Here is a 25,669-nt window from a genome sequence, read left to right as displayed (position 1 = left end):
TATCATTTAATCATTTAATGAATGTCAAAAGTAGTGAAAATGCCTATCACGAGTTCTGAGATCCCAAAATGTGATTTCTTTAATAGCGACCAAATGGAATGATAAAAAACTGTGGAAATCAGCAAATTCTTACATTTTAGAAGCTGGAAACATTGAATTTATGACATTTTTGCTCAGTAAGTTTATCGGTTATCAAAATAGTTGTTGATTCATCAACTAATTGATTAATTGACTAATCCTTTCAGCACTAGATTAGAGTATCCTGCACTGCTTGCAAGACTCAAATGGTCCTTACATCAGTTACATCAGTTCACAGAAGAACAGCATGAAAATGAATACACAGAGAGTTAAAACCTGCTCGAGATGGTAGCCGATGAATTACAGAGAGTGAACCATTACTCACCTTTTTCATCAGTGTTATTAATCTGTGTGTGGTAAAGCATTTGTGACTTGGGACTGTCTTTAGGTTCATTTCAGAGATACTCCACCAGCTGAAATTTGAGAAATGACTGCTGAAGAAAACGTATGTGGTTGAAAAATCAATCCCAGACGATAAAAAACAAGCCACCCAGGATTTTGTGAGTATAATCAGTCATCCGCTGTTTGGCAGCTGACTCAAACCCTGGATGTCAGAGCATCTTTGAATGTACCTAGAAGTAGATTTTTCAACTGCTGAAAAATCATGGGCATTTATCTTACATGCAATGTGTTGTTAACAGGTCAAAACATGCAGAACCACTCGTACGGTCTTTAAAGAACAAATGTTATATGACCATTTGCTGCCCCTGGGAGAGAAACTCTTTTCATCTGTGTGGCATTTAACTGCGCCACGTCTGGAGGAATTGTGACAATGTTTGCCATAAATAGAGAGTGGGCAGACATAGTAAACACTGCCATCGTATAAAGTGGAGACTTAATGAGAAACTAGGCCAAACAACTAGGCTGGGGCACAGTGAAGTGGAGCCATCCGGAACCAGGGGAAGATTCAAAATGGCCACATCCACAACAAAAGCCTTTTGTCAAACTCTTTCTCTGCCCTCTCTCTGTTTCTCTCTCACAGACACACACACACACAAGTACACAATTTCACACACATTCTGCCTCTTTCTCCGTTACATACACAAATTCACGACCACACACACACACACACACACACACACACACCTTCCCTCTCTCTCTGTCTCTGGTTGTCTATGTCTTCATCACCAAAGCCCATACTTGCCTCTCCTCTGTCTCCCTAGCCCTCTCTCATTTGTCTTTCTGCTCTGGCTCGTCTGTTTTCATTTATGTCTCTTTCACTACACCTCTATTTCTCAGTATCCCTTTGCTTAGATTTTGTTTTCCTCTTTCACTATTTAACTACCTCCCAAGCTCATGCTTTATTCCTATTTTCCTATAGCAACCTCGCTCTTCTTTTTTTCTCCTCCTCTCTCTCTCTCCTCTTTCGCCCTCAGTTCCCTTTTTCCTCTCGCTTTTTTTTTTTCTCCTCTCTCACTCTATCCACCTCCCTCTCTTTTTCTTTGTCTCCCGCTCACTCCCTCTCACTGCCGGTGTCCAGCAAGGTCAGTGGAATCTGCAGCCAAACAAAGACTCTTTGAGGAAAACGCCAAGTGCTTTCCAACAAGCTGTGTAGTACATGACTGTCCACCTTAGTTCAGTAGAATCAAGTTTGGTTTAGTTTTGAAGTCCTGTTTGGTTGTAATTTAGATTTTCTTGTTCGAGAAGAGATGAATTTAAATGAGGAGTAAAAAAAAAGCAGAATATGAGAAAAACACAAATACACATTTGGTTAGGAAAAAAAGACAATGATCAAACAAACAGTAAACTCATGATGGCAAGCAAGACTTGCCAAAGCTGAATAACAGAAAATAAATGAGCACTGCTGTTGAGCGAATTTATGTGGGAAAGCCTGTTTTCGTATTGATGCTTGCAGCGTCTAAATCTAGTAAAAAGCAAACATGTCACCCTTCCCTCTGGGTTAGTCAGCTTCATTTTACCTTAATTTTAATGATGTCTTTCATATCGCATACTGTATAACTGAGAAATATTCCACTCTATTCAGCAGAGTAGTTTTTTAAATAAGCAATGTCAGAAAATTCACTTGAGTATAGTATGTAAAAAAAAAAAAACCTTATGAATTCTGCAGAGTAGTGAGGAGAAAATTTAGGATAAAAAGAAGTTCAAGCATAAAATACATAAAATATAACTGTTCATCAACTTACTCATACTGACAAATTGAAGACTTTCGTCCCAAATGTCACTTTTCTCTTTCACTGAAAAAAGTGGCACATGAGTAAAACTATGACTATGGTATAATATTGAAACTCCTATTGAATCTAAACATTTATACGCAAATATTTTATTTATGTAATCATCCTTATTTATGAAATCTTGGAATGTAATTTTCACATGACTGTTGCTCTTCAAAATGACCCTTGGCCTTTAAACAAGCCATTTACTGATTCAACTGTTCAACTTTGAGAAAATTAACTGGTCCGTTGTGCTGCATCATCACATTTCTCTGTTATCAGCGACTCCTGAACTGACTCACTAGCTCAAACTGTGGCTAATGGCTGCACGACAGTATGGCTGCTTGTTGATAGTGTATCTGTTATTGACCACAGGGGACAATTTAAACACAGCGGGGGTAAGATTTACCTCTAGCAACTTTGAAAAAGGCCTGTAATTCCTGATTGAACGAGAGCCAAATGACACATGAAACTCTGCCTAGGGTGGAAACCCCACAACAGCAGATGAAGAGGAGCATGGAACTAGTACAGTGCCCCAGAATCTAGGCCACTACTGGGGGCTGGGTAGTGAGTGTTACATGGTCTGGTAGCTCCATAGCTTTTACAAACTCTAAACAATGGACCGCTTTCAGCGTGATTGTAGTTGCAAGGCTGGGACAGTCGCCTTTCAGCCCCTCCCTGCTTTCACACTGCTGGAACTGGACCTCTATTATCCTATCTCTCAACAAGAAAATGATAACTCTTGTCATTGTAATCATTCTAAAACAAATCATATTGCTAACATTTTCAACAACTATTGCAATGGTTGGGAAGATGTGCTTTTGTACTGTGCATGAAGTGCTTTTATTGCTGTCATTTTTAAACCCACTGTGAGTCACATAAGGCATGTAAACTGTATCAGGGAACATATAGTACGCAATAATAACAAACAACTTATTCAAAACATCACACATTTAAACATGGAAATCCTGCAGCATTTCCAGTTCCCTTTGTGTCAGCCTGACCTGAGTGACCTGTATTCAAAAGCTCCTGAGAACAGATAGATTACCGCATAACAGCTTGTTTTGTGTGTATGTGTGTAACAAAGCATAAGCTTACCAAAGAACCAATTGTACACGCATGAAAATTGTCAGAAATTGCCCACCATCCTATTATCCTATCCTATTTTAGCCACTGTTTGATTTTATAAAGCCAACAATACTCTCATATAGCCATTCTTTTGTTTTTTTTAGCCACATTTTACTCAATATTTCCATTTTATTCACTAGTATACAGTCCTATCAACTGCTACATTCAATATAACCCCTGTTATATTCAATTTAGCCACAATTTAATTCTATTAAGCCTCTAGTTAGGCTGTTTACATTCCAATAAGTGCTTTTTCCCCTCAAGTAGCCATTGTTATATCCTTTTATCCGCCGTTTCATTTGTCTTATCAGAGCTTGCCAGGTCAGCTTGAACCTGATCTCAGTGCAACACTAGTGTTTCATATAAAGAATTTAACCAGACAATGAATACTTAAGCTATCTGACCCCACGGCCTTCGCTCTGGGCATGACAGCCTAGTAAAGAAAGTGCTATTTTTCGCTGTCCCCTCCCCCCCCGTCATAAGGACACTAAGTTGCTGTCTGTTCCATCTAAGGGTTGACTGCAGTAGCTTGATGGGAGACAACAGACCATTAATTCCACAGTAAACAGTCCAGGAATGATATGAATACTAAACTCTAAGCCAAACAGCCTGTAGGGCTCGGGGTTGTACAAACACCCACATAAGGTCACTGAAGTATAGTAGTATTTTAAAAACTGTAGAAGGGCCAAAAGACAAAAATGTTATGAATCCGGTCCATCCAAAAAAGAGGAAGCAGAGCACCACAGGATTTATTTAACTATTATTCAGTCATAATCACAAGCTTATACTGATTATTTGGGTGTGCATTTGGGCAAATATGATCCTTCCATGGCAACAAATCAACAGATTTATGAATCAAGTTAGAAGATACTGTTTTCAATCCCCGCCTTGGAAAAACCAACAGCCTGGGCATGTGAGCAAGGAGCTCCATGCATTTCAGTGTACTGGATAAAAGTAAAGAAATAGTACAAATTAGAGCACAGGTGTGGTTGAAGAGTTTGGAGTCACCTACAAGCTCTACTGTAGGTTGACACATATATAACTGCCCTGTTGATGTATATATAGACTGAATCCTACCTACTCACTCTGCATTTCCACGAGGATATCAAATGACGAAGGTGATGCTACAACACATTTGTTCTGCTCAGTAAACCATCCCTGGATAGATGAAGGTTATAAAAATGATTAACCTTTCAAACAAATATTAACGGTGTGATTTAAAAATAAATGTCAACTGTCCAAAAGAAAAAAACTTGTGTCAAGAAATGACTGATGAAGAGATTTACTGTACAGAGCAGGCAATTTACTCTGTAAACAATAACTTCATAACAACTTCTTGCACTCTGTTAAGCCTTGACCAACCAAAATTATGCTGTGAATTGAATTGCCGATGATTTGCATTTCATAATTTAGCTCTCAGTCTCAGAAAGTGCGAGGACACTGGAGAAGGACTTGTTAGGAGGACTGTTAGTACTGAAAGTCTATTTTCCAGGGACTCTGGAGTTCAGTGAAGTTAGAGACTCACTGAATCACAGTGTTTGGTTATAATTGTGTGGTCCTTCACCAGTCGCTGGGCTCAGCATGGAGCAAACACTACAAGGGTCTGTGGTTTCATGTCCACTGGGTGCACAGTACCTATAGTATGCACAGAATGACCGGGGGCAATTCAAGGAGATTTGGATAAAGTAAACCGACTCTAGAGTGTGCACTATGTTTATCACATGATCAGTGTTGAGTTTGAACAACCGCTCTAGGGGAATCTACACAGACATGCAAATAAACAGACAAGCAAGCACAGAACAACATGTGCAGTTTACATGATGCTACAGATCAGTTCATTCTGGCAGAAAACAGAGCCATTCCAACTCTTGTCTCCGATGTCTGTTGTTGCCGATAAATATTCTCTTGATAGATAAAGTGACTAATTGTTTCAGCTCTAATGTTACTGTAGGTTTTCCCAATAGAGTTTAACATAACTGTAGGTGTGACTGCATCCTTAGTTACTGTTTCTGTCTGTGTAGATTACGGGAATGTATAGGAACCCTCCCAGTATAGGATGATACTGTACGCTTAAGAGCCAGAGAGGAGAACTGCTATCACAGAAGCCGGAATAGTTTTTTTTGTTTTTTTTAATCACAAAGCTGTTAAACAATGGCTGATTACTGGTCAAAGTGGTTGGTAGAGTAGAATATATTACCAGCCACAGCCAGAATTCCCAAGCATTTGGCTGGTGGATTGGAGCTGACATCTGACCGCAAAGTTAAAACACAGTGGCGCAAAAAAAAGAAAAGAAAGACAGCTCTCTCTGCATTTGAAATACTGCTATTTCTGGGTTATAAATCCTCCCAGCCAGCCGTCCCCGAGATAGAGAGCCACCTCTTAGCTGTAAACCACATCACCTAGCCCTACAGCTTTGCCTTCTCACATCTTTTCACTCCCCTGTGCAACAATGTGCCGTATCATCACTATTGTAACACAAATGTCTCCAATAAATTCGAAGGAAAGCCTGACCAAGCTGTGAACATCAATTAGTTTCACTATGTGGAATTCCTGTTAGAGTATTTTTTGATTTGTAGTGTGAACAGTACAAGAAGTCACACAGTGTAAAAGACCCCGGGATGAGGGGAAGAAAAAAGTAATTAGTAAAAAATAAAGTGGATTTCAGCTATAAACCAGAAATTATGGAGAATTACAATGATTAGTAAGAGTGAAGTCTCTCCAGGAGATGTGATAAATTATGGGATGCACAGCAAATTCAAACAACCTCTCCAGTTAATTAGCTTGGCAGTGGTTTGTGTAAAGCTGCCATTGTGTGGCGTCTACGTGCTGGGCAGCGATCATGGGGATGCTTGGACATCATGGACAGAAAGGGAGAGGCGATGAGTTTACCTCAGTTCATGAATGGAAATTCAACTTACAACGAGGGACATAAAGCAAAATTGCAAAACAAATACAATAAAAAAATCTATTCCAATATAAAACCATAAGAATAAGGCTTCAAGTAATGCATATAAAAGAAATGGGCAAAAGCAATATTGTGCAAATTGTGGAAAATGAAAATTTCAATGTGTAAAAAGACACCATTTGAAGTATTTACTATATCTAATCTCACAGTTTGAGGTGTTGGCTGCCTGTGCTTGTGTCAGCTTTGCTCTCATGTTACTGCATCAGTCTCACCAATAACTGATGTAAACATTTATTGTACATGGCCAATAAAATATAATGGCCGTATAATATAAAACATTAATTCTGTACCATGCATGTGGCTGTCCGCTTCAAACTGATTATTAGGTTGTAACATCAGCTTCCTGGTTCCAGACCCCTGAATTCCTGCACATATCTCACATTTTTTCTGGGGTTGTGCTTATTGACAACTATTTCCCAAGGCTGTAAAAATAACCAAGCCTTTGCAGGCGAGGTTAATAAGCAGGACATCATCTTTCTGTGTAAGAGCCACTAAAATACCACAAAATGTGGATGAGATCAAGGCAGCTATACAGCTTGTTGTAATACGGCTTAACTCTTTTGATGACATATTCATTTTGTGGTGACCATAATTGACGTAAATGGCCGTAACAATGTTAGCCACTACTAACAGGTTCTCTTAAACAGAAAATGGTCAACATAAGAAGAATGTCAGACTGAAATGAAATGGCAGTACAGTTTGATTATCAAGCTTAGAAATTTTAACAATTCAGTGCCTGAGAAATTAGCCATGTTTTTAAAAATGTCATATTCGTGTACATAAAACTTTTTCTAAATTATCTGTTAAATAAGCAACTAAGATAGTTAGTAAATGAATCAATTCTCTTTTTTGTATTTCCAAATGCTATAGACTACTGAGCTCAATAAAACTAACGGCTGAAAATCTATTTCACGCTTTAATATTTGCAGTTTAACGTTTTATTTTTATAATCAAGTCAGCCTTTTCCCACAACCTCTTCAGTTTCATTTTACATTATACTGCCTGTATCTGCTCCAAAACTTGGCTCTGGCACTGGAAACAAATTCCCAATGAAGGCTTCCCACGGTTTGACATTTAGTCAGCGAGAGACATCTTCACAGTCATTGTCGTTTCCTTCATGACAGTGAAGCAGTGAAGTTAATGCTCATCACACTATTAATGAATCCCCTAAAAATAGCCCTACATGTGATGACTCCCCAGGGAGGCTGTTAACCGAGCGATGTGTGGGTTAGGAAGCAGAGGGATGCGTGAGTGTCTGTTTGGTCGTGTGTGTCTCTAAGTGACTAATTGTGTGCTCGTTTTTCTATGTGTCTGAGAGAGAGAGAGAGATTGTTATGTATTTGTGTCATCAGTAAGTAGGTGGCTGCGAGGCACTTCATTACCATTACTGGTTACTTCCTCTTATCAAAAACATACAGTGATTCAACAAAGTATGAAATGTCAGTTTTCTGATCTCTTACATTTATTGAGGTCAAGTAAGGAAGAAGTGAGAAACTAAGAAGTTAAAGTAATATATGACAAGTTTGAATACAAACACAAAGTCAATGTACCACATTTTATGGAGACATAACTGTATAACACTGGCAGTGATTTAATTGATACTTTAAGTTTCTAACTTTCATTTAAAACAGTATTCCCAAATGTAATCCCCATCCGAACAAGTATATTCTATCGCATGGAAAACCCTGTATGCTTATGTGAAACAGTGAACAATGAAACAATGTGAGCCCACAGGAGGGGAAAGAGAGAGACTACGTGTCTAGATTCATTTGTGTGCAGTATTGTATATATGTGTGTGTGTGTGTGTGTCTGTAGGCTGTTGGCTGCTGAGCTCCTCATACTGTCCCTTCAGTGCTCTGTGCTCCAATAAAAAGTGGACCAGTGATGAAAATGTGTTTCTACACATTAATTGGGTCACTTTATTAATAATTCAGCAGAATTCACTGCTAATATCTCTTGTTACATAAATAAGAGTAAAACTCCTGTTTTCCAAAAAGCCCATACACTGTATAAACTAAACTCAAATACATTTACTGACATATGAGAACAGAAATAACTACTTCTTTGTGTTCTCACTCAGAGGTCAGGAGTCAAGTTATCATAAGTAATAACCAGCCTGAGGCAGAAGCAAAACCAGGGGGCCCCCAAACAAATTAAATCTTATCTCTCTTTGTTTTGTTTTGTTTTTTTCTTTTTTGTTGTTGTAATGTTTTTGAAGATATTGCTCTGGAGGTTGACATCACGTAATATTCACCTCTTTATTCACCTGTGTTTCTGAGACAACAACAAATATTAATATTTTGGATAAAGTAAGAGTCTTCTGAATAAAAAAAAGATGTGTATGAGGTACAAAATTTCACCAGATGTTTGAATTTCCTGACACATGCATATAAATGTAGATTGACACTACGGCTATACCTTTAAACCAAACAAAACCTAAAGCCATATAGACACCTAGTCCTATTCTAATGTGGTATTTGTTAGCTGATCAAAATCACAAAAACTTAAGATGGTATTCTGGTTGTTTGTATGACATGTTTAATTCAGAAAATATTACACAGCCCCTTAGAAAGTATCACATGTTGCTTCTCTTCTCTTTTGCCATCTGTAAACTTGTGTTTTTGCAGTTGATTGCACTTCAGCTCTTCACCATTATAACATCTAGCATTTCATGAGCTGGGAAGACATTTTGGAATTTGCCAATGCTATAACGTATTTTAGGATTATCTAACTAAATTCTGCATTTTTTCAAAAAAATGTATTAAGAGAAAGTTTATTTTTTAGGCAGTTGTGGATTATTTGATAGTTTAGAGTCAATAACAAGAAACCTAGGGAGTGAGAGACAGGGAGTAAATGCAGCTAAAAGCCTGGGACATTGTGGTTATGTGGTATGTCTAAGAGAGCAGAACTTATTTGAGGACAAACTCTTCAAATCTAAACTGACTGACAGCGATTTAAAGCGCGGGGCGCCGAAGGCTCAGTTCACTGGCGCCTATATTATTATTAATTAGACCCCATATGATTAGCATGAGTTACTAAGCCCATAATGTTGGGACCCTTTTGTGTTAATAGTGTTAGACAGAGGCGACTTAAATAGACTGCTGAAATGCATGCTGGGTAACACTATGAGGCAAGGGTCTTCCACTTGGCCAGAACAGAGGGACGGATGTTCTATCTGTCGTTTTATCATTATAAATCCATGCGGGGGCTATGTGGCATCTGAGCTAATTAGTATAGACTGAAATGACTCCTGCTGTCCTTTTAATAAAGTGTGTTATGTCCTTATAGTAGCTGGCAGGCACAATGCAACATGCCGCTGTAGTAAACAGTGCGTGCGTGTATGCATCAGCTAAGATATGATATGTTAATAGCAGACAAACACATGTGAGCCGGTGTAGGGCTGCGTTGAGGAGACGTCGCTGCTGCAAAACGACCACAACACTGGTGATCACATTCAGAAGAGGTTTTTGTTTTGTTCATACCGACGTCAAACAGAATAGTTTTCCAAGGCTGATCCTGCATCACTCATATAAAAATGTATTTCATTTTTTGAGTCGGAAGTAGTGTCACACTAGTCTATTAGACAAAGCATTTATGCACCACTAAATGCAAATGACTGAGCTTGAATCAAAATATATTAATATTAATGCCGATGTAGTATAAATTGATATATAGACATATAATCTGTGTCTACCGCGGGTTGTTTAGGTTCAGTAAAACCACAGCTGGCTTCATGAGACAAATCATATCCATAACAAGGCTGTTTACATAATAACATTCATTATTACTGCATCACCACAGACCATTATAACAATTCCAATAAACTTGTCTCTAATTAGCTGTTGGTGGAGAGGGATCTACACACTTCACTTTGATTTTCCGCCGCTGCTAACACGCTTCTGTTTATATATAAAAACACTGCTTCACTTTTGTTCCTCTCATTGCCCTTTCTGGCATGTGCCATGATTCAAAGCTCTGAAATAAATATGTCTCATGGATTTACATGCCAGAGTAATTTGAGCAGGCCAGTTAATCAGTTTACGCTTTCAACATTCATTCACCTAATTTAACCCAGAGAAGGTGTTAATCAGACAGCTGCACTAATCAGAGTATTGCCTTAATCTGGTTCTAATGAAATGATTAGTGTTTATATACATGTACTGATTGATTCTACAAAATCTTCACACCATATTTATCCCCAACGAGCTGAGCTTAATTATCTGACTTCGAGAGATAACATTCATCATTATTATTATTATTACATATTCCATACTAGTCATCCCACGTATATAATGATGATGTTTTGTATTTTCATTTGAGATGAGTGTCATTTAGAGGTAACTATGAATGCCTTCCACATTTCTGTCACTGGGATAAGTGAGTGTAGTCATTATTTCAGTAAAGCAGGGTATGTCTTATTTAGACTCTACAACATTTTACATTTTTATAGACTTGTTTGACATTTCGTTGTGTCCAAAATAACATTTAAAAAGCAGTTTTAAAGAAAAATGGGCAGCCTGTGACAACGACACCTGGGCAGTTCACCCCGACTTTTGTAGATTTAAACAACCAGTATGTTAGTAAGTTATGTGTTTTACAATATAAAGACAAGAACCAATGAATTAGCAAGGATTTACAGCTGCCATAGATGAAGAGAAAACCAAACATGTGCCACATATACAGAAACTACAAAAACAAAAGCTGCTTAGTTAACAAGGGATCTTTACGAAGGGCAGTGCAGAAACACCATAACAGTGACTGCTTAGCATCAAAAATATGTTGCCAAAATAATAAAACAAGTAACTCAAGGATTACCGAGCAGAGTGACATACTTTGTGTAGTTTGTTGTCAGTTTTTCCAAATATCTTACACTGTTGCTCATCTAACACAGGATGTGACATCCAGGCTTCCTAACAATCTCTTTGTTTTTGGCGTTTTTTACTCTCTTCTATCTTTTTGCCATTTTATTGTCCTCATTCTTACCTGGGTGTCTTATACCCCTCTTAATCCGATTTTAACCGTTCTTGGAAAATAAATGTCACCCCTGCTACTTCTCTGTGCCTGGCTGTCAGCTTTCTAGTTGTGGGTAAAAAAGCAGAAGTGAGCCCGGGCTCGGTACTCATCCCTCTCCTGTCTGTAATTGCTTCATTAGAGCCTCTGCAGCGTCTCTGCCTGGTAGCTGGGGAGACTTAATAAGAGCACTGAGGACGCTCTCAGACTCTTGCGTCTCGGCTGCTAGGATATTGCCGCGGAATTTCTAATAACTGGGCTTCGTTCCAATGCAGACAGAAAGTCAAAGAACATCAAACTAAGTACACTCCTGGATCCCTTCAGTCTAGCAAAAGAGACAAACGCAGCTCTCCCAAGCCTTTTGTACTGTGGCTGCATCCCCGGCGGCTATTGCTTCTTCTACCGCTGAGATAGTAAAACAAAAGTGGAGAGTGGATTGAGTTTCCCGCGGTCCACTCTTTGAGAGATGAGATTCACTAAGATGCAGGACAGCCAGATGATGTAAGAGGCTTATATAGAAGAAGCACAGAATAAACTTAAAGATCCCTTCCAGACATGTTGTAAGATGTATAAAAAATACTCTGCCTGCAATAATATGTGTCTAATATGTTTTCTACTCAATTACTCTATTCCATCTATCCCTTCTCTCTCATTGAAAAATCAAGAATTGATGAATATGCAAATATTGGTGTAACTGCTGGACAAAAGATGTCTCATCCTTCACCGAAAAGTCCATTCTCAGTGTTTGTGCACTGGAGGCTTCAAGTTTCCACATCACACTTGCGTAAGTTGCACAGTGAACCATAATTAGCCTCCAAACTAGTTGTGAATCATGATCATAGATCCACCACTTAAACTCAGATTTTCACAGAGAAACTTTCCACTTCCTGCAGATTAATGTGAAAACAGCCTTCTAGTGTCAAACTCTGCACATTCGTCATTCTGCACAGTGAAGCTCAAACATCCAACTGAAGGAATAAGAAGGAAAAACAGATTTTTGAGTGGAGGGAGACGTTTTCAGCCCACTCCTTATGACTTTTACCCTTCGTTTTACATCATCTTGTGTCATTTGAGCTGAAATCTCATTTGCTTCACTACCACTTCTCACTTGCCAGGATGGCATCTCTTCAATATTAAGACATCACAAGCTTTTTATGTGATAAATGTCAACAAAAAAGGAAATCAGCTTTAAGTCGTGACCCTCTCCTCACCTCTTTTTTTTAAATTTGTCACAGCCAAAAGATTTATCTTGCTGAACTGGAGATCTGTTTGTACACCTTTTAAACAGTAGTGAAATGACTTCCTTGCAATGCCTGGTGAAAAGTTAGATTTGGATACTATTTTTAAGTGGTCTGGGTATAGATATGGAATCTAAATCCTTTTAAGGACTGTGAAAGTTTAATTAAGTCACGATCTTCTCCTACAGTTATTATGCTACGATGCACTAACATCCTTGTTTACCTTACGCTAGCCTGAAGCTGCCTGTTTTCATGTATAAAATGTGTATTAAAAACTCTATTTTCCGACCAGCCACAGTAAAGAGGAGTCACTGACCAGGAACACTGAAGCGACAAATTAGTAGTAAAGCAGCTAATGACGGTTTCGATCACAGTCAAAACTGATGGAAAAACAGGGTTCGGCTGGAAAACAACTGGAGGTACTAAATTCCTAAATTACAACAATTAATTACAATCACTACTGGGTGAAACAATAGAAATTGAATACACAAATTAATTCTACGGTTTACTGCATTTCCCCCTGGATAAAATCATCAGCTAAATGCTTAAAATGTAAATGTAAAATGAGGAAATGACAGCTGGAGCAGTAATACAGTACAATAAACCCTGAAGGCAGATGCAGTGGGTATTATGGTTGTTATACAAAAAAGCAAAAGGAGAATAGTAAGGCGAAGACTGTGGCACTGAAGAATGCATGAGTGAGAATGCAAATCATTTGAAATATATATATATATATATATATATATATATATATAGTCATTTATAGAAAGAAGTCTTGTGATCAAATAATAGAGTAAGACTATTTCCGGGATTTGTGAGATACCTGTTCATCTTTGGTTTGTTAGTGTTTCAGATAATCCTAATAATTATAAAATCAACATTTCTCACCACAGTAAATGAAAGCTTTCAGTGTGAATTCCCTGCAGAGAAAGACCAATGCTTCACACTGAACAAGAGTATGAAGTGTGCTGCCACATAATATCTACAGTAGGACTTTACTATATATAGCAAACAGCATGGGGGATGGGGAGCACTGATGACCGGCGTGTGTGCGTGAAACGGACTCACACGTTGACCAGGGGAGCATGTGTGTACAGTGCCTGAATGTATGTACATGCATGCATCTGGCACAGTAAAAGGTGAAGATGTAGATGGAATATAATCCTAACGTACGTGTGCATGCATATACAGTACAAGTATGCACACACTGTTACATCTTGCAGTTGTGCTCCTGAGCTCGTATCCGTGTATTCTTGCCTATGTGTGTCATGTGTGCATGTGTCATACTCACGTGATGACCAGTGAGGTGGAGAAGAGCAGCGTTCCCAGCAGGCCACGCCGACAGTCTGCGTTCTTTCTCTGCCGCTGGTGCATCTCCCCGCCGCAGTTGTCACAGCAGCGGCACATGCAGAAGAAGAGGCCGACTATGGGCATCAGGATGGCGAACAGCAGGCCCACCGCTGCACATATAAGGAAGCCTATCTCGTAGTAGATGGCCTAGGGTCAGCGGGGGAGGAATGAAAAAAAACAATGAGATGAAGAATGAGGGACGAATTGTTGAGGAACCATAAAGGATAGAGGAAGTGAGAAGGGGAAAAAGAGATGAAAAGGGAAAGTGGGGATCAGAGGTGAAAAGGAGATAAAACAACAAGAGGGGAAATGGGGTAGGGGTTGTTGAGAGAAAGGATTGGATAGGAGGAGAGCAGATGAGTTGGGGAGTGAAGGAGAAAAGAAAGGATTAATAATGACGTACAGGAGAGGAAGGGAGGACACACAAGGAGGCAGAGGATAAAATGAGCAACAAATCTAAATATAGGATCCATGCGCTGGAAATTCTCTCCCTAGTCTTTGTCCAAAAGGGATTTGTGGATAAACAATACACACATTGTGTAACACTGCTCATTCCTGGAGAATCCTTTCTTCCTAGTTCTTAAATACCACAAGACAATTCAATAATCAACTCCTTAACTATATTATGACACTACATAAATGCCACAACTCGCAAAATCGGTGGGAGGATATTATTGTTCTTATATACTACTCCGCAAGCTGAAACTGAAAATGGCAAATCATTTGAAACTCACAGCAAGAAATTCTTGAAGGCTGTTTTTTACATAAATTTACAACGAACTGCAATATGCGCTGAGGATAGCAACACATGTAGTATATTGGGAAAATTGCTCAAATGAGTCAGAGCCATCCATGGAGCCCTGCGGTGCAGTTTTCCCACTCTAATGAAGGGGAAAGAAAGCATTTCTGATGAAAATCCTGCTTCAATGGGAATGGACTAAAGGTAGTTTGTGAGCTGCAGAGAAACTCCATTCAAAGAAGTACTTAAGACCTGTATTAAGACATAAAAAAACAGATTTTTCTTGAAACAAGGGAATAAATCAGCCCTTGGGGTGAAATAATTACACTGGTTTCATTGTCAGTTTCATAAAAAAGGTGCATCCAATTTATTTCCAGTTGAGGAAATCAAGAAACCATGAAACAAAGGAGAAATTACCTTTTGACAGCGGCATTTTTCTGTCACTTGGTTCAAGATAGGATCTCAGTGAGAAATGTTTGGGTAGAAACTCCTGCTTAAATTGAAGAATTACTTGAGATATTGCTAGTTTCTTACTGTAGGAACACCCAACTAAAACTATTGCAGTCCATTGCAACAGCCTATTTTCTCCACCTCATTTATATTAATGAAGGCTGCAACTAACGATAATATTAGTTGTTTGGTCTATAAAATGTCAGAAAATGGTGAAATAAGTCAATCAATGTTTCCCAAAGCCCAAGATGGTGTCCTCAACTGTCTTGTTTTGTCCCAACCAACAGTCCACAACCCAAAGATAATCAATTTACTATCATAGTACTAAAGAAACCAAAAAATATACTAACATTTGGGAAGCTGGAATCAGAGATGAAATGACTCCAAATGACTATCAAATCGATTATCAAAATACTTGGTGATTAATTTAATAGTTGACTATTAATCGATTAATTGGCTAATCGTTACAGGTCTAATGAAGTCAGACAAAATATTAGAAACACCAATAGCGCAATATAATTTTAACAGTAAAAACTAAAGGATTTTAGCAAGGTGTACTTTATCTATTGGCGACTGAGTGTATATTACCTTTGGGGGGAAAAGTCAAATCCTCACTGGATAAACTAGAAAATGCATAGTTGTCAAGGTAAATGCTACTGTTTCCTAATTCTTCAGTTTTTGAAAAAAATGCAGTTTTTACCTAAAGAACAAAGTACTACAAGGTCACATGCATTTGTAAGTTGCAGATACAGTATCTACAGTGAATGGTTAGTTTAAGATTAGAGGCGGCAGTTAGAGTTTAATTGTCAATTATTGGTCAGTAAGGTCAAAGATCTAGATTATTGTTATGACAAGTAAGATTAAAATGTATGGATTGTGCCATTAAGCTCAGGATTGAGTGGAGAAATGCTGACTGTCGTATAGTTAGCTATGAGATACTTAGAAGACTCTGTATGTAGAGAGCTTTATTGTACTGTACGCATATGATTCTGCTTTGTCTCTGCACATCTCTCATCACAAAGCCTCAATAATCCTCAGCTTTGATTGAATATTAGAAATATTCAAGGTGATTTAACACAGATTCTTCACAAATTCCCCTCAATATATTGAGAGAGTTAAATCGCTGCTGTTGGCAGTAGAGCTTCCACCTCCCCTTGTCATTTACAACACTGCTCCCACTTAATCTGCCGTTATCTAAACCACACTCAGGACAGGCTTTGGAAATCTGCAAAATTGAATAGGGATTGGTAATTCCCACACCGTATGTAAGTTGTCACAGTGATGTTCAATAGCTTCTCATTATGAAAGGATCAAAGCAGGGTTGCTATCACTGCTCCTGAATGGACAAACTGCTCTCCCAGCTGGCCCCGACTGATTCGCACTAATCTTAATCGTCCTCATAAGTCATTGACCCTGCCTTCTCTAGGGACCTGCAGCTTTTGCTTTTTAACATGTAGGTTGACATAAAATGACTTCTGAATTTGTCGGGAAGGAGTATCCTCCTCAAGTTCTTTCAGAAATCTCTGTGCATACTTGGAAATCTCCGGTGGCAGGCATAATCCAAATTCTAAAAGATAATGTTTGGATGAGAGAGGCTCCTGGCTGTGTCAAGAACATGGTTTACAAGATGGTAGGTGGAAAAAGACTGTTAGTCACACACTTTCTGATCTTAAGGAATAAAATATGGGTGATTTCAGGGTCAGTGGAAACAAGTTTGAAGATGCAGAGATGCAAAGAGAGAAAGAAAATGAGGCACTGGGCATGTGTGAGTGTATGTGTGTCCCATGTCATATAAAAGCGCCAATGTCAACCCAGTTGTTGAGGACACTGTGCAAATCTGAACGCTTGCATTATCATTCTGCTTCTGGGCTCTGCTTGTTATTGGGTGAATCTTCACACACACACACACACAAAAAAAAGGTCAAAAATGTTTGATTTTTTTCCACCAGCACTCTTCAAGGGCCTGCAGCTGCAACTATTTTTTGACTACAGCTTTGTCTTGGCAAGTCCCCAAAAGAGGAAGGTGACCTTCCAAAAAGAACAAACTGGGTGATGAGCAGTGTGTCTGAGCGGTGAAAACAGACAATTCTGTGACTTTGATCGGATTTAATGCCAGCAGCAGCCATGAGGCCTGCTGACGGGTCCTCGAGCAAGATGCTGTTACCCTAACTGCTCATTCACTGTAAGCTAAATGTCTGAGATACGGAAGGTGAATGAATGAATTAATTATCGTCATGAATCATTGTGTTCATTTGTGCTTCCTGTTCTGATTCATTATTGAGGGTTCAGATCCTGTTGGCAAATTGGTTTGGGAGTTGCTGCATAGCACTCTGGAACAAATATACAGTGAAGAGAAACATGATATTCTAAATTATGTCTTTGCAATCTGCAAAACCACAAAAATTAGCAAGCTTTTGACTACAGTTGGACTGTTTGCAGACTTTTATTCAAATCAAGACTTTATCAGGGGGATTTCACTGATGAGCCCATCTACAACAAATGAACAGTCAACAATCAGTGGAAACATCTGCTGTAGTTTCGGTTGAAATTACAACATAATCTTCAAAGGATGATACCTTAATGACTTGTTAAAAATTATTGATTTAGTATTTCTAGAGAGAAGATGCTTTTTAAATGGGAGTCATTTGGAGCCAGGGATTTTTTGGAGCAAGCATCTCGCAGCCGTCGGGGATGTTGTGCTTTAAGGTACTTCCGCATTGGTTTCAGCCTCAAACCGTGGTATTTGCCCCTTGATTGGGCCTATTAATGCCAAACAATGAGACGGATTTCCTTTTTAAAGCAAAGACAATTGTGTTATTTGTAAACACTGTTTTTTAGAAGCTGCTTTTAGGTGTTGTTATTGTAAAATCACATATTTCAGGCGGGACTGGAAAACTTATTACTGATGGTGGAGGAAATGGGATTTACATGGAGAATTTTCTTGAGCAATGCATTTGAAGCTCTCGGCGGATGGGTGTTTTTTTCAGCTCTAGGAGTTGTAGCAGCACTGCATACTGTGTCAGTGGTCCAGGTCAGTGTGTGGAGAATTATAGTAATAGAAACAGTTCTGCCAACATCAGCACGCAGAAGATGAAGTGTGTATGTGTGTTCATCCTCGCTGTGGTTTTGGGTGGATATTAGAGCAAATACTGCTGATGGTGGACCAGCTTATTCAGTGGTTTCAAAGCTATTTATTACATTTATGTTAATACAGTGTTACACATTTACAGAACAGATCACTTCTTTTATCATAAGGCTCTGTCATCTGTGTGGTAATCCATAATATTTAAAAAGGGTCAGAATGGAGCTTTTAATTTACAGCTGCAGCACTGAAACAGATTCATATTAACACGAAAGTTGAGACTGTTAAGTATAACTTGCAAAACCCATATTGGTATTTTTTCCATCCTGTTTGGTTTTGTTACAGCTATGACTGGAATGCGTTGTTTTGTGTTGCAAACTCCTCTTCCAGTTAGAGAGAACCACAATGACTGGTGACCCAGTCAGCATTGTTGCTCCTCCATGAAGCTAAAAAGCTCTAAATCAGGATATGCTTCAAATGACACAGGTGTTACAGTTTTGGTAGTTGCAAGGTGGACAGGATGACTGGGACAGAGTCATAGGGCTGCACAATAAATCATATACTTCAACAATAAATAGGTTAAAATAACAGAAAACATATAAAATGTAAAGCAAAGTGTAGAATGAACTAAAGAGTTTATTATTTAAGTTATAATTGTGCAGCCCTAGTGACTCAGGACAGTGGAGCATGATGAGACAGGGGGATGGGTTGGACTGTGAGTCCAGTGTGCAGACTTTACCTGAAGGGTCAGCACTATGTTCTCTGGCTGAGGGAGGCCAGATCAGATCAGAGAAGATCAGATGAAGAGGGCATGCAGAAGACAAAGGCAACGCAGCGTCAAAGAAAGAGCAAAGCCACAAAACAAAAACATGTGGACGAAAGAGAACAAAATTAAAGAAAAATAAATAAAAAAAACTGGCATGCATATAACACATATTGCATATTGTAACACTGCACACAGACAGCAAATTATCCTGCAATTAAAAGGAACGTACAGACCTCACAAAGTATTTTTACATCTCAAGGATGGTGAAAAAGCTTTAAAAAGTTTTAAGTTGTTCTACATAAAAAACTAGAATGATGTATGTGCCAGAAGCAACTACCATTTTTTTGTGGGGTGCCAGCAAAAAAATGGTCTTGCCTTGGCTTGTAAAAGCTATCAACACCTTGCTTCAGAAAAGTCATGGACCACAGAGTACCTCAGAGGTATATTTCGTCTGTAATTTATATTGTAAATTGCTGCATCCAATCAGAAAAAAAAACATAAATAAGGTGAAGAAAAAGACACAGCAAAACAAGCATTTTAATATATGCAGACACACACAGTTACCTTTTGATATTCCGTCTGAATGGCTCCAAACCTGTCCTTCGCCACTTTGACAAGAAGATCTGCAACAGAAAACATAAAACATAACATGAAGAAATCTGTTGTTTCTTTTTCTATAATTGCTATGTGTTTGCTCAAGGTGTTTCCTTCATCCGTTGAACTCATTTCTATGGTTCTCTTATTGGATAATCGAGGCAGCTTCTATGTTTATATATATGAAACTCTTTTGATGCTTGCCTGTATCTCCAAACATCATAAATTAATGAATATTCCAGCGGTAAGCGAGACAGTGAGCTGGAGTTTTCTCATTGTTATTCAAGTTGTGCTCCAACACACCTGTCACATATTCACATGTGCAGAGTATAACATGCATGGTGGGGTACCTTTATCCAACCCATTATGATGTACCATGATTGCAGTGTCCCCTTCATCCCCTTCTCTATCCTCTTGGTTTAGATAGTCTGACAAGGTGCCCCACTCTTTATTTATTTCTGGACTGACATTGTGTTGGGATCCTGTGTTGTTGGTGTTGATATGCTGGTTCCTTTTGGATCAGAACTCCCAGCAAAACTTATTTCAGATAACCAGTATTGTGGAAATGAAAGTCCTTCTAACTTCACCTGTGGCTGTTTCTATTACCCTTGAAACTATAATAGCGAGGGCTGTGAGATATGTGACAACAGAAAAACAGCTATCGTTTCATATTATGCTCTATCATTTATTTCATTGTGTTGCAAATCACACTCTTTAAGGCAATATTTTTTGTCATTTGGAGTCTGTCCATCTTTTGTGTGATATATAGAGACTCTCACTGAGCTGAAATGAAACAAGTGCACATACAGTAAATTAGGTAAATAACATAAATAACATAAATAAACTGCATTTTGCTGTCATTTATGGTCGCTTTACTCTTCTCTGCTCTCTGTGGTTCACTGCAAACAGCGCAGCAGAGGAGAGACAGTGAACCACCTGAAGTACTCGAGTTGATGACAACTACACTTGTTATGTTACTGTAAGTGCAATAAAAGCTTTGCGAGTTAAACGCCAAGAAGAGGAATTTAATTCACGCAAAAGATGAACAGACAGATGAGGATATAACTGAGGATGCACACACAGTTCTCTACATACAACACTGGCTGTCTGTCTATGTATTCCACACATGTGCAGCGGGCCCACTTGCAGGTGCATGCAATCTGCACAATAATAAATTAGCATCATTAAATTTGTCCTTCAGGCGGACATGGGCAGTTAATGAAATTTACATTAAGTCCCTGACATACTCCAAAAAGGACAAAGACATCATGGATACGCATGTGGTTCTGTTCATCCTGAACTCACTGTCTGTGGACGTGTTTCAGCTGGCGTGCTTGTAGGAATGTGCAGTCAGTGCAGTCATAAATTTTGGGTGAACTCTTGCAGATATAGGCAGATGACAAGCATTACTTAACTTGGACCCTTGCGACTAGGATGCAGAAATGATAATTCACCTTTTTTTACCCTGTATGGTTTTCCAGTTAATCACAGGGCTATCACAGATTTAAAAAACAAAGGGAAAAAAAACACTTGGACTCTCATTTCTGTCTCCAGTCCACCAAACCTGCATGTGCTTGTTCTGTTGTAAGAAACCAATATGGGTGCAGGACTTATTAAATATGAAGGTGACATACAGTGAAATGGGGAGTTACCTGACAATTACTGAACTGTCTTGAAATGCTGATACACAAAGTTTGCACTAACTGTATGTTGTAGCCAACATGTGCACACACAAAAAACAAATGATTCAGCGAGATAAGCTGCTCTTCTATTGGTTGCAAATCCATTTTCAACAGTTCAATCACATTCAATCAGACAATCAGTTAAAAAAAAATTGAAATCATAAAGACATCACAAAACAACACACAAACAGTATCTCCTCTTAAATACTGTTTGTTGCTGTTCTCTTTCACATCTACACCTGGAGCGGCGCTGACTCTGACTCATCATATAATGATGACAGAGACAGCAAGTCTTCTCAGAGGCAAAAGGTTTCCAAAAATAAGTTGCAAAAGACATATCGGTTTTTCCCTCTTGTGCAATGCAGTGTTTCTTTTTGCTGAAGAAAGAATATGTCCTACAGAAGAACTGTTGACAGGAATTGTTTAATTTAATACAAAACAGACTTATGATCATTGCCTATTATTCAAAGCATGAGATTTGTATTAATAGCCGGATGCTTCAGGGTTACACTCACCCAGTTATTACAGCTGTTAAGGAAGAGAGGAGCTCATGTCTAATTGCCTTTATTTAAATATTTATTAATGAAGGATTATTTGACTGAATACAGCTCTTATTTCTCAGTCAGTCTTCCTCACACTTGTATGACCTGCCCAGTATAACCACAGGCTTGTTCTGGTTGCCACAGAGCTGTAAGAGGTGCAACTTAATGCCTTGCTTCGGGGCAGTTTGATACTAGTTGTTACAGTAAGCGAACAAATGAAGTTTGTGATTTTCACAGTAAGTCTGAGAAACAAGACTACGTTATAGGTCAGCCTGAAAACAAATGTTTCCAGCTTCTAGGTTAGTTCCCCCCCCCAAGGAAGGCAGTATTGTGTGTTTTGGGGTCAGGTGTAAAATGATCCAGGGTTTTGGAGAAAATAAAAGGACAGTGAGCCAAGCCCAGCTGTCATCTTTTCCTGTTTTTTCTGTTCTTGTTTTGTTTTTCAAAAAAAAAGCCTCTGACCTTGTGTTGAAGGTGTGTTTAAATTCTCTTTGTCTTCAGGAGACACAAACAGTAACTGTGGTAAACAATATCTCTACAGCTGCACAACAAGCATTCAGGTCTAAACACTGTTTGACACAACATGTCAAAAATATGAGTAGTGCCTTTTTTTTTTTGTGCTGACCTCATTGAAAGGCTGATGTTTGTGGGGAAGGAGGTATGAGCTGTAGAAGGAAAATATCAAAAGGAGAGAGAGACCAGTCAGCAAATTATTGCTTAACATTTTCTTTAATGTATCCCAGTCTCCACGAACAGTGGAAAAAGCTTTCTGGTGCCTTTTAAAAAGACCCTCCGAGCCTCAACCCCGTCTCATCTGAATTACATTCATATGCAGCTACATTGGCTACAATGCATTTGATCAAATACAGAGTAATTGTCACTCGGATTTGGGCCGGGCGATATCTCGAACTTTGATGTGATTAGTTACAATACATGTGCACCTGCCGCAGTTTACGGGTCTGTCTTGACTCCAGGTGCCTGGTTGTCTTTGGCTATTTCGTAGGGAATTTAAAGGTCATGTCTACAAGAAGGACAGACTGAAAATGCTTACTGATCTGTTCTCTCAGTTCGTGTTCATTGATGAGGTATCATCTCTGGTTACGAGGGTTGAAGTTCTGGGAGTTTCCTGATTCTACTTTGTTCAGTTTGTCTTTACCTGCTATGTAACGCTAGCTAGCAACAGTCTGCTGATATCAAGACTGATGTTTTGTCTAAAAACACAAACAACAGCAGATCAATTAGTGAACAGACCTTTCTGCTCTATCTGTGCTGAAACTGATTATTAAACAGCATGTGCTCCACAGTCAATAGCTGTGTGGTTTAACCTGTATTTTATGCGTAATGATGACCTTTTCGATTATCGTTCATTATTCTTGCTCAACTGTCTTAACAATGCGGTTTTATGAGGTTTCAATCCTGAATTCAATCCTGAATATGGCAGGCAAACAAAAATGTATTAAAATCATGAACTGGATTATATTATTACAATTGTATCACTTGCAATGATTTTTTCAAATGCAGGAAGTAGTGTGGCATTTATTTAACAGCGAAAAGTTATGAGAAGGTTGAAGTGGTTTGCTGGGCGTCTAAAGCACATGATTTAGACATTGGACTCAGAGGTTTGCATCTCATCACATGCTTCAATTTAACTAAGACATCAACTTTCCCGAATTTCAACTAAGGGCTATTTACCAGAAGCAACCAAAGCGTAATCCCAGTGGCGGTACATTTTCTATGAAATATGTTAGTGAAGGCAAATTGAACATCAACCGAATTGATAGGTAATACTTCAGTCGCCAGCCCAGAAAGACTCGAGATGAGTGCATACTACAGTTTGTGTGTGATACATGCAGAATAGATGAATCAGTGGCAGATTTTAAGCAGGTTTTAACTCAACTAAGTTACTTTCTGCCTCTGAGAAAAGTTTGTACAACCGAAACTCCAATTTCTCATGAATGAATGAATGAACTTGGTTGGGAATACTCAGCTAAGAGGGAGAGAGCAAAATGATGAAAAGAGGCACTAGAGGATGGATGAATACACTGTAACAGAGGAAAGAGAAGGAAAGGACAGAGAAAGATCAAAGACAAGAGGGATGAGAGGGGAGAAAAATAAGAGGTGAAAGACAGAAAAGCAACAAGGAGAGAGGGCTGGATTGAATCCAACCTCTGTTTTCAGTGAGAGGCGTCTAATCCCTCTCCATGAAGGAAAAGCTCACTTGATGCTTTTTTCCACCCACGTTTAACTCTCTCCTCCCCACCCTCTCTGCTGGTACTCGTCACTTTAAAGAAAAGTAGATAAATTGTGGCCTTTGACCCTTGGAAACTAATTTTTTTTTTGTCATGTTTACCATAAACTAGTTCCAGCAGCTGCTTATTCTCCGTGGATTAAAAACTGTTCTCTCAGCAAAATGCAGATATAGTATTGAAGTTGTTAATGTAAATGTAGGAGAGATATTAATGTAAATGTAAATGCATCGCCGAAGCCAGCTTCAATAGCTCCTCAGCTCTGAACCAAATCGAGGTTGAGGTTTTACAGCAGATTTAATGAAGCTTTGCAGGGAGCTCAAGATAAAGCAGAACCTGGCAAGATGAATTTTTTATCAGTTTCTCTAGAAGTGAATCGCCCGCCCACAGGACTCCAGCAGTTCTCTATCTTGGTTCTGCTGCTCGGCATTAGAATAGCGGAGGAAGAAGCTATTTTGATGGCCATGAACAGTGGGGTTTTTTCCAGGGCACTGAACGCTCACCAGGATCAAAACTTTACTCTCACCAGGGCGGTTCAATTAATCGTGTTCACAAGCATACATAGTTTGTTTTCTTTGGTGAAAATATAGAGTAGCACATTTGGCTCTGTAAAATGTTTTTTTAATAGTTGTTTGGTATTCAGTTGTGAATCAGGGCTTGTGAATAAAACACAAACTCAGCTACAGTAGTGCTTTTTGAAAATGGGATCCTATACGATTCTGACAGCAGGGAGTCAAAACTAATCTGATTCCGGTCCATGTAACCTTGGCGAAGCATTTGCATTGATTTGTTTGCACTCTTTCCCTCAATTTACCTTCTGTGGTGTTCATCCTGGCTAAGAACAAATAAAAATGAGCTTAATAAGACCATCCCAGATTGCACTTTGCCACAAATTGATTTTGTTCTGCTTGTCTTTCCAGCATGAGTACCTGCTGTTGGCCAGGTGTCAGCATCCTTCTCTCTCTACTTTTTTTTTTTATATGCAATAAGCAAACACACAGCTTACTTAGACGTGGACCAACAACTGTATTGATTTGATTTTGTCAATTAAAATCTTTTCATTTAAACATTACCTGATCGCTACTGTGTATACTGCTATCGCTGACTGGGGAGAAGAGGGTGTTTCCTAGAAAATGTAAAAAATATTATGTAGATACACTGAGCTGCTATAGTTCAGGAAAAAGATCATGCTCATTTGAGGGACAATACTACAAACTTTATACAGTATATCAACCTGTCACTGCACAGTATATTGAAAGTCATACCACAATTTGTCATATTTAGGGAAAATTAGAAACAATGTTAAAACATACAAAAATTAAAACACTGAATGGAAATAAAGAGTTGGTAATCCAAAGTAACAGAGGCCAAGTACTCTATTTGTATTGAAAACAATCCATAGTTTGTGTGTCTTGTGTTTCATTTATTAACTACAGACATACAAGAGGAAAATTATCACAGCAAACTAAACTGCAATGTTTGGCTGTTAATCCTCCTAGCAGCCCCTCAGGGTGTCCATGGAAAAAAAAGGCGATTAGTGCCATGGATTAAATGATCTGAGTGAAGTGTTCAAGCCTACGCCTTTGGTGACTGAATACAATAAACACCAAGTTCATCTGTGCATTGAT

General features: G+C 38.8%; 1 protein-coding gene across 11 annotated transcripts in view; it reads right to left on the bottom strand.

The window, feature by feature from the left end:
* prom1a (prominin 1a) overlaps positions 1-25,669 on the bottom strand; it is an 82,618-nt gene that overhangs the window by 31,148 nt on the left and 25,801 nt on the right. For 7 of the 11 annotated variants that reach the window (XM_067599922.1, XM_067599921.1, XM_067599926.1 and 4 more), the window contains exons 2-4: positions 19,542-19,600; positions 18,951-18,977; positions 13,882-14,087 (exon numbers count right to left, since the gene is read on the bottom strand). In XM_067599922.1, coding sequence (XP_067456023.1) covers positions 13,882-14,087; positions 18,951-18,977; positions 19,542-19,600 — 292 coding nt within the window. The remainder of the gene's footprint in view (positions 1-13,881; positions 14,088-18,950; positions 18,978-19,541; positions 19,601-25,669) is intronic. The other 4 variants (XM_067599924.1, XM_067599925.1, XM_067599927.1 and 1 more) reach the window with 1 other exon arrangement.

This window comes from Thunnus thynnus, chromosome 9 (assembly GCF_963924715.1).
Source record: "Thunnus thynnus chromosome 9, fThuThy2.1, whole genome shotgun sequence".
In the NCBI taxonomy this organism is placed as follows: Eukaryota; Metazoa; Chordata; class Actinopteri; order Scombriformes; family Scombridae; genus Thunnus; species Thunnus thynnus.
Note: the sequence above shows the minus strand (reverse complement) of the source record. Positions and strands in the feature narration are given on the sequence as shown.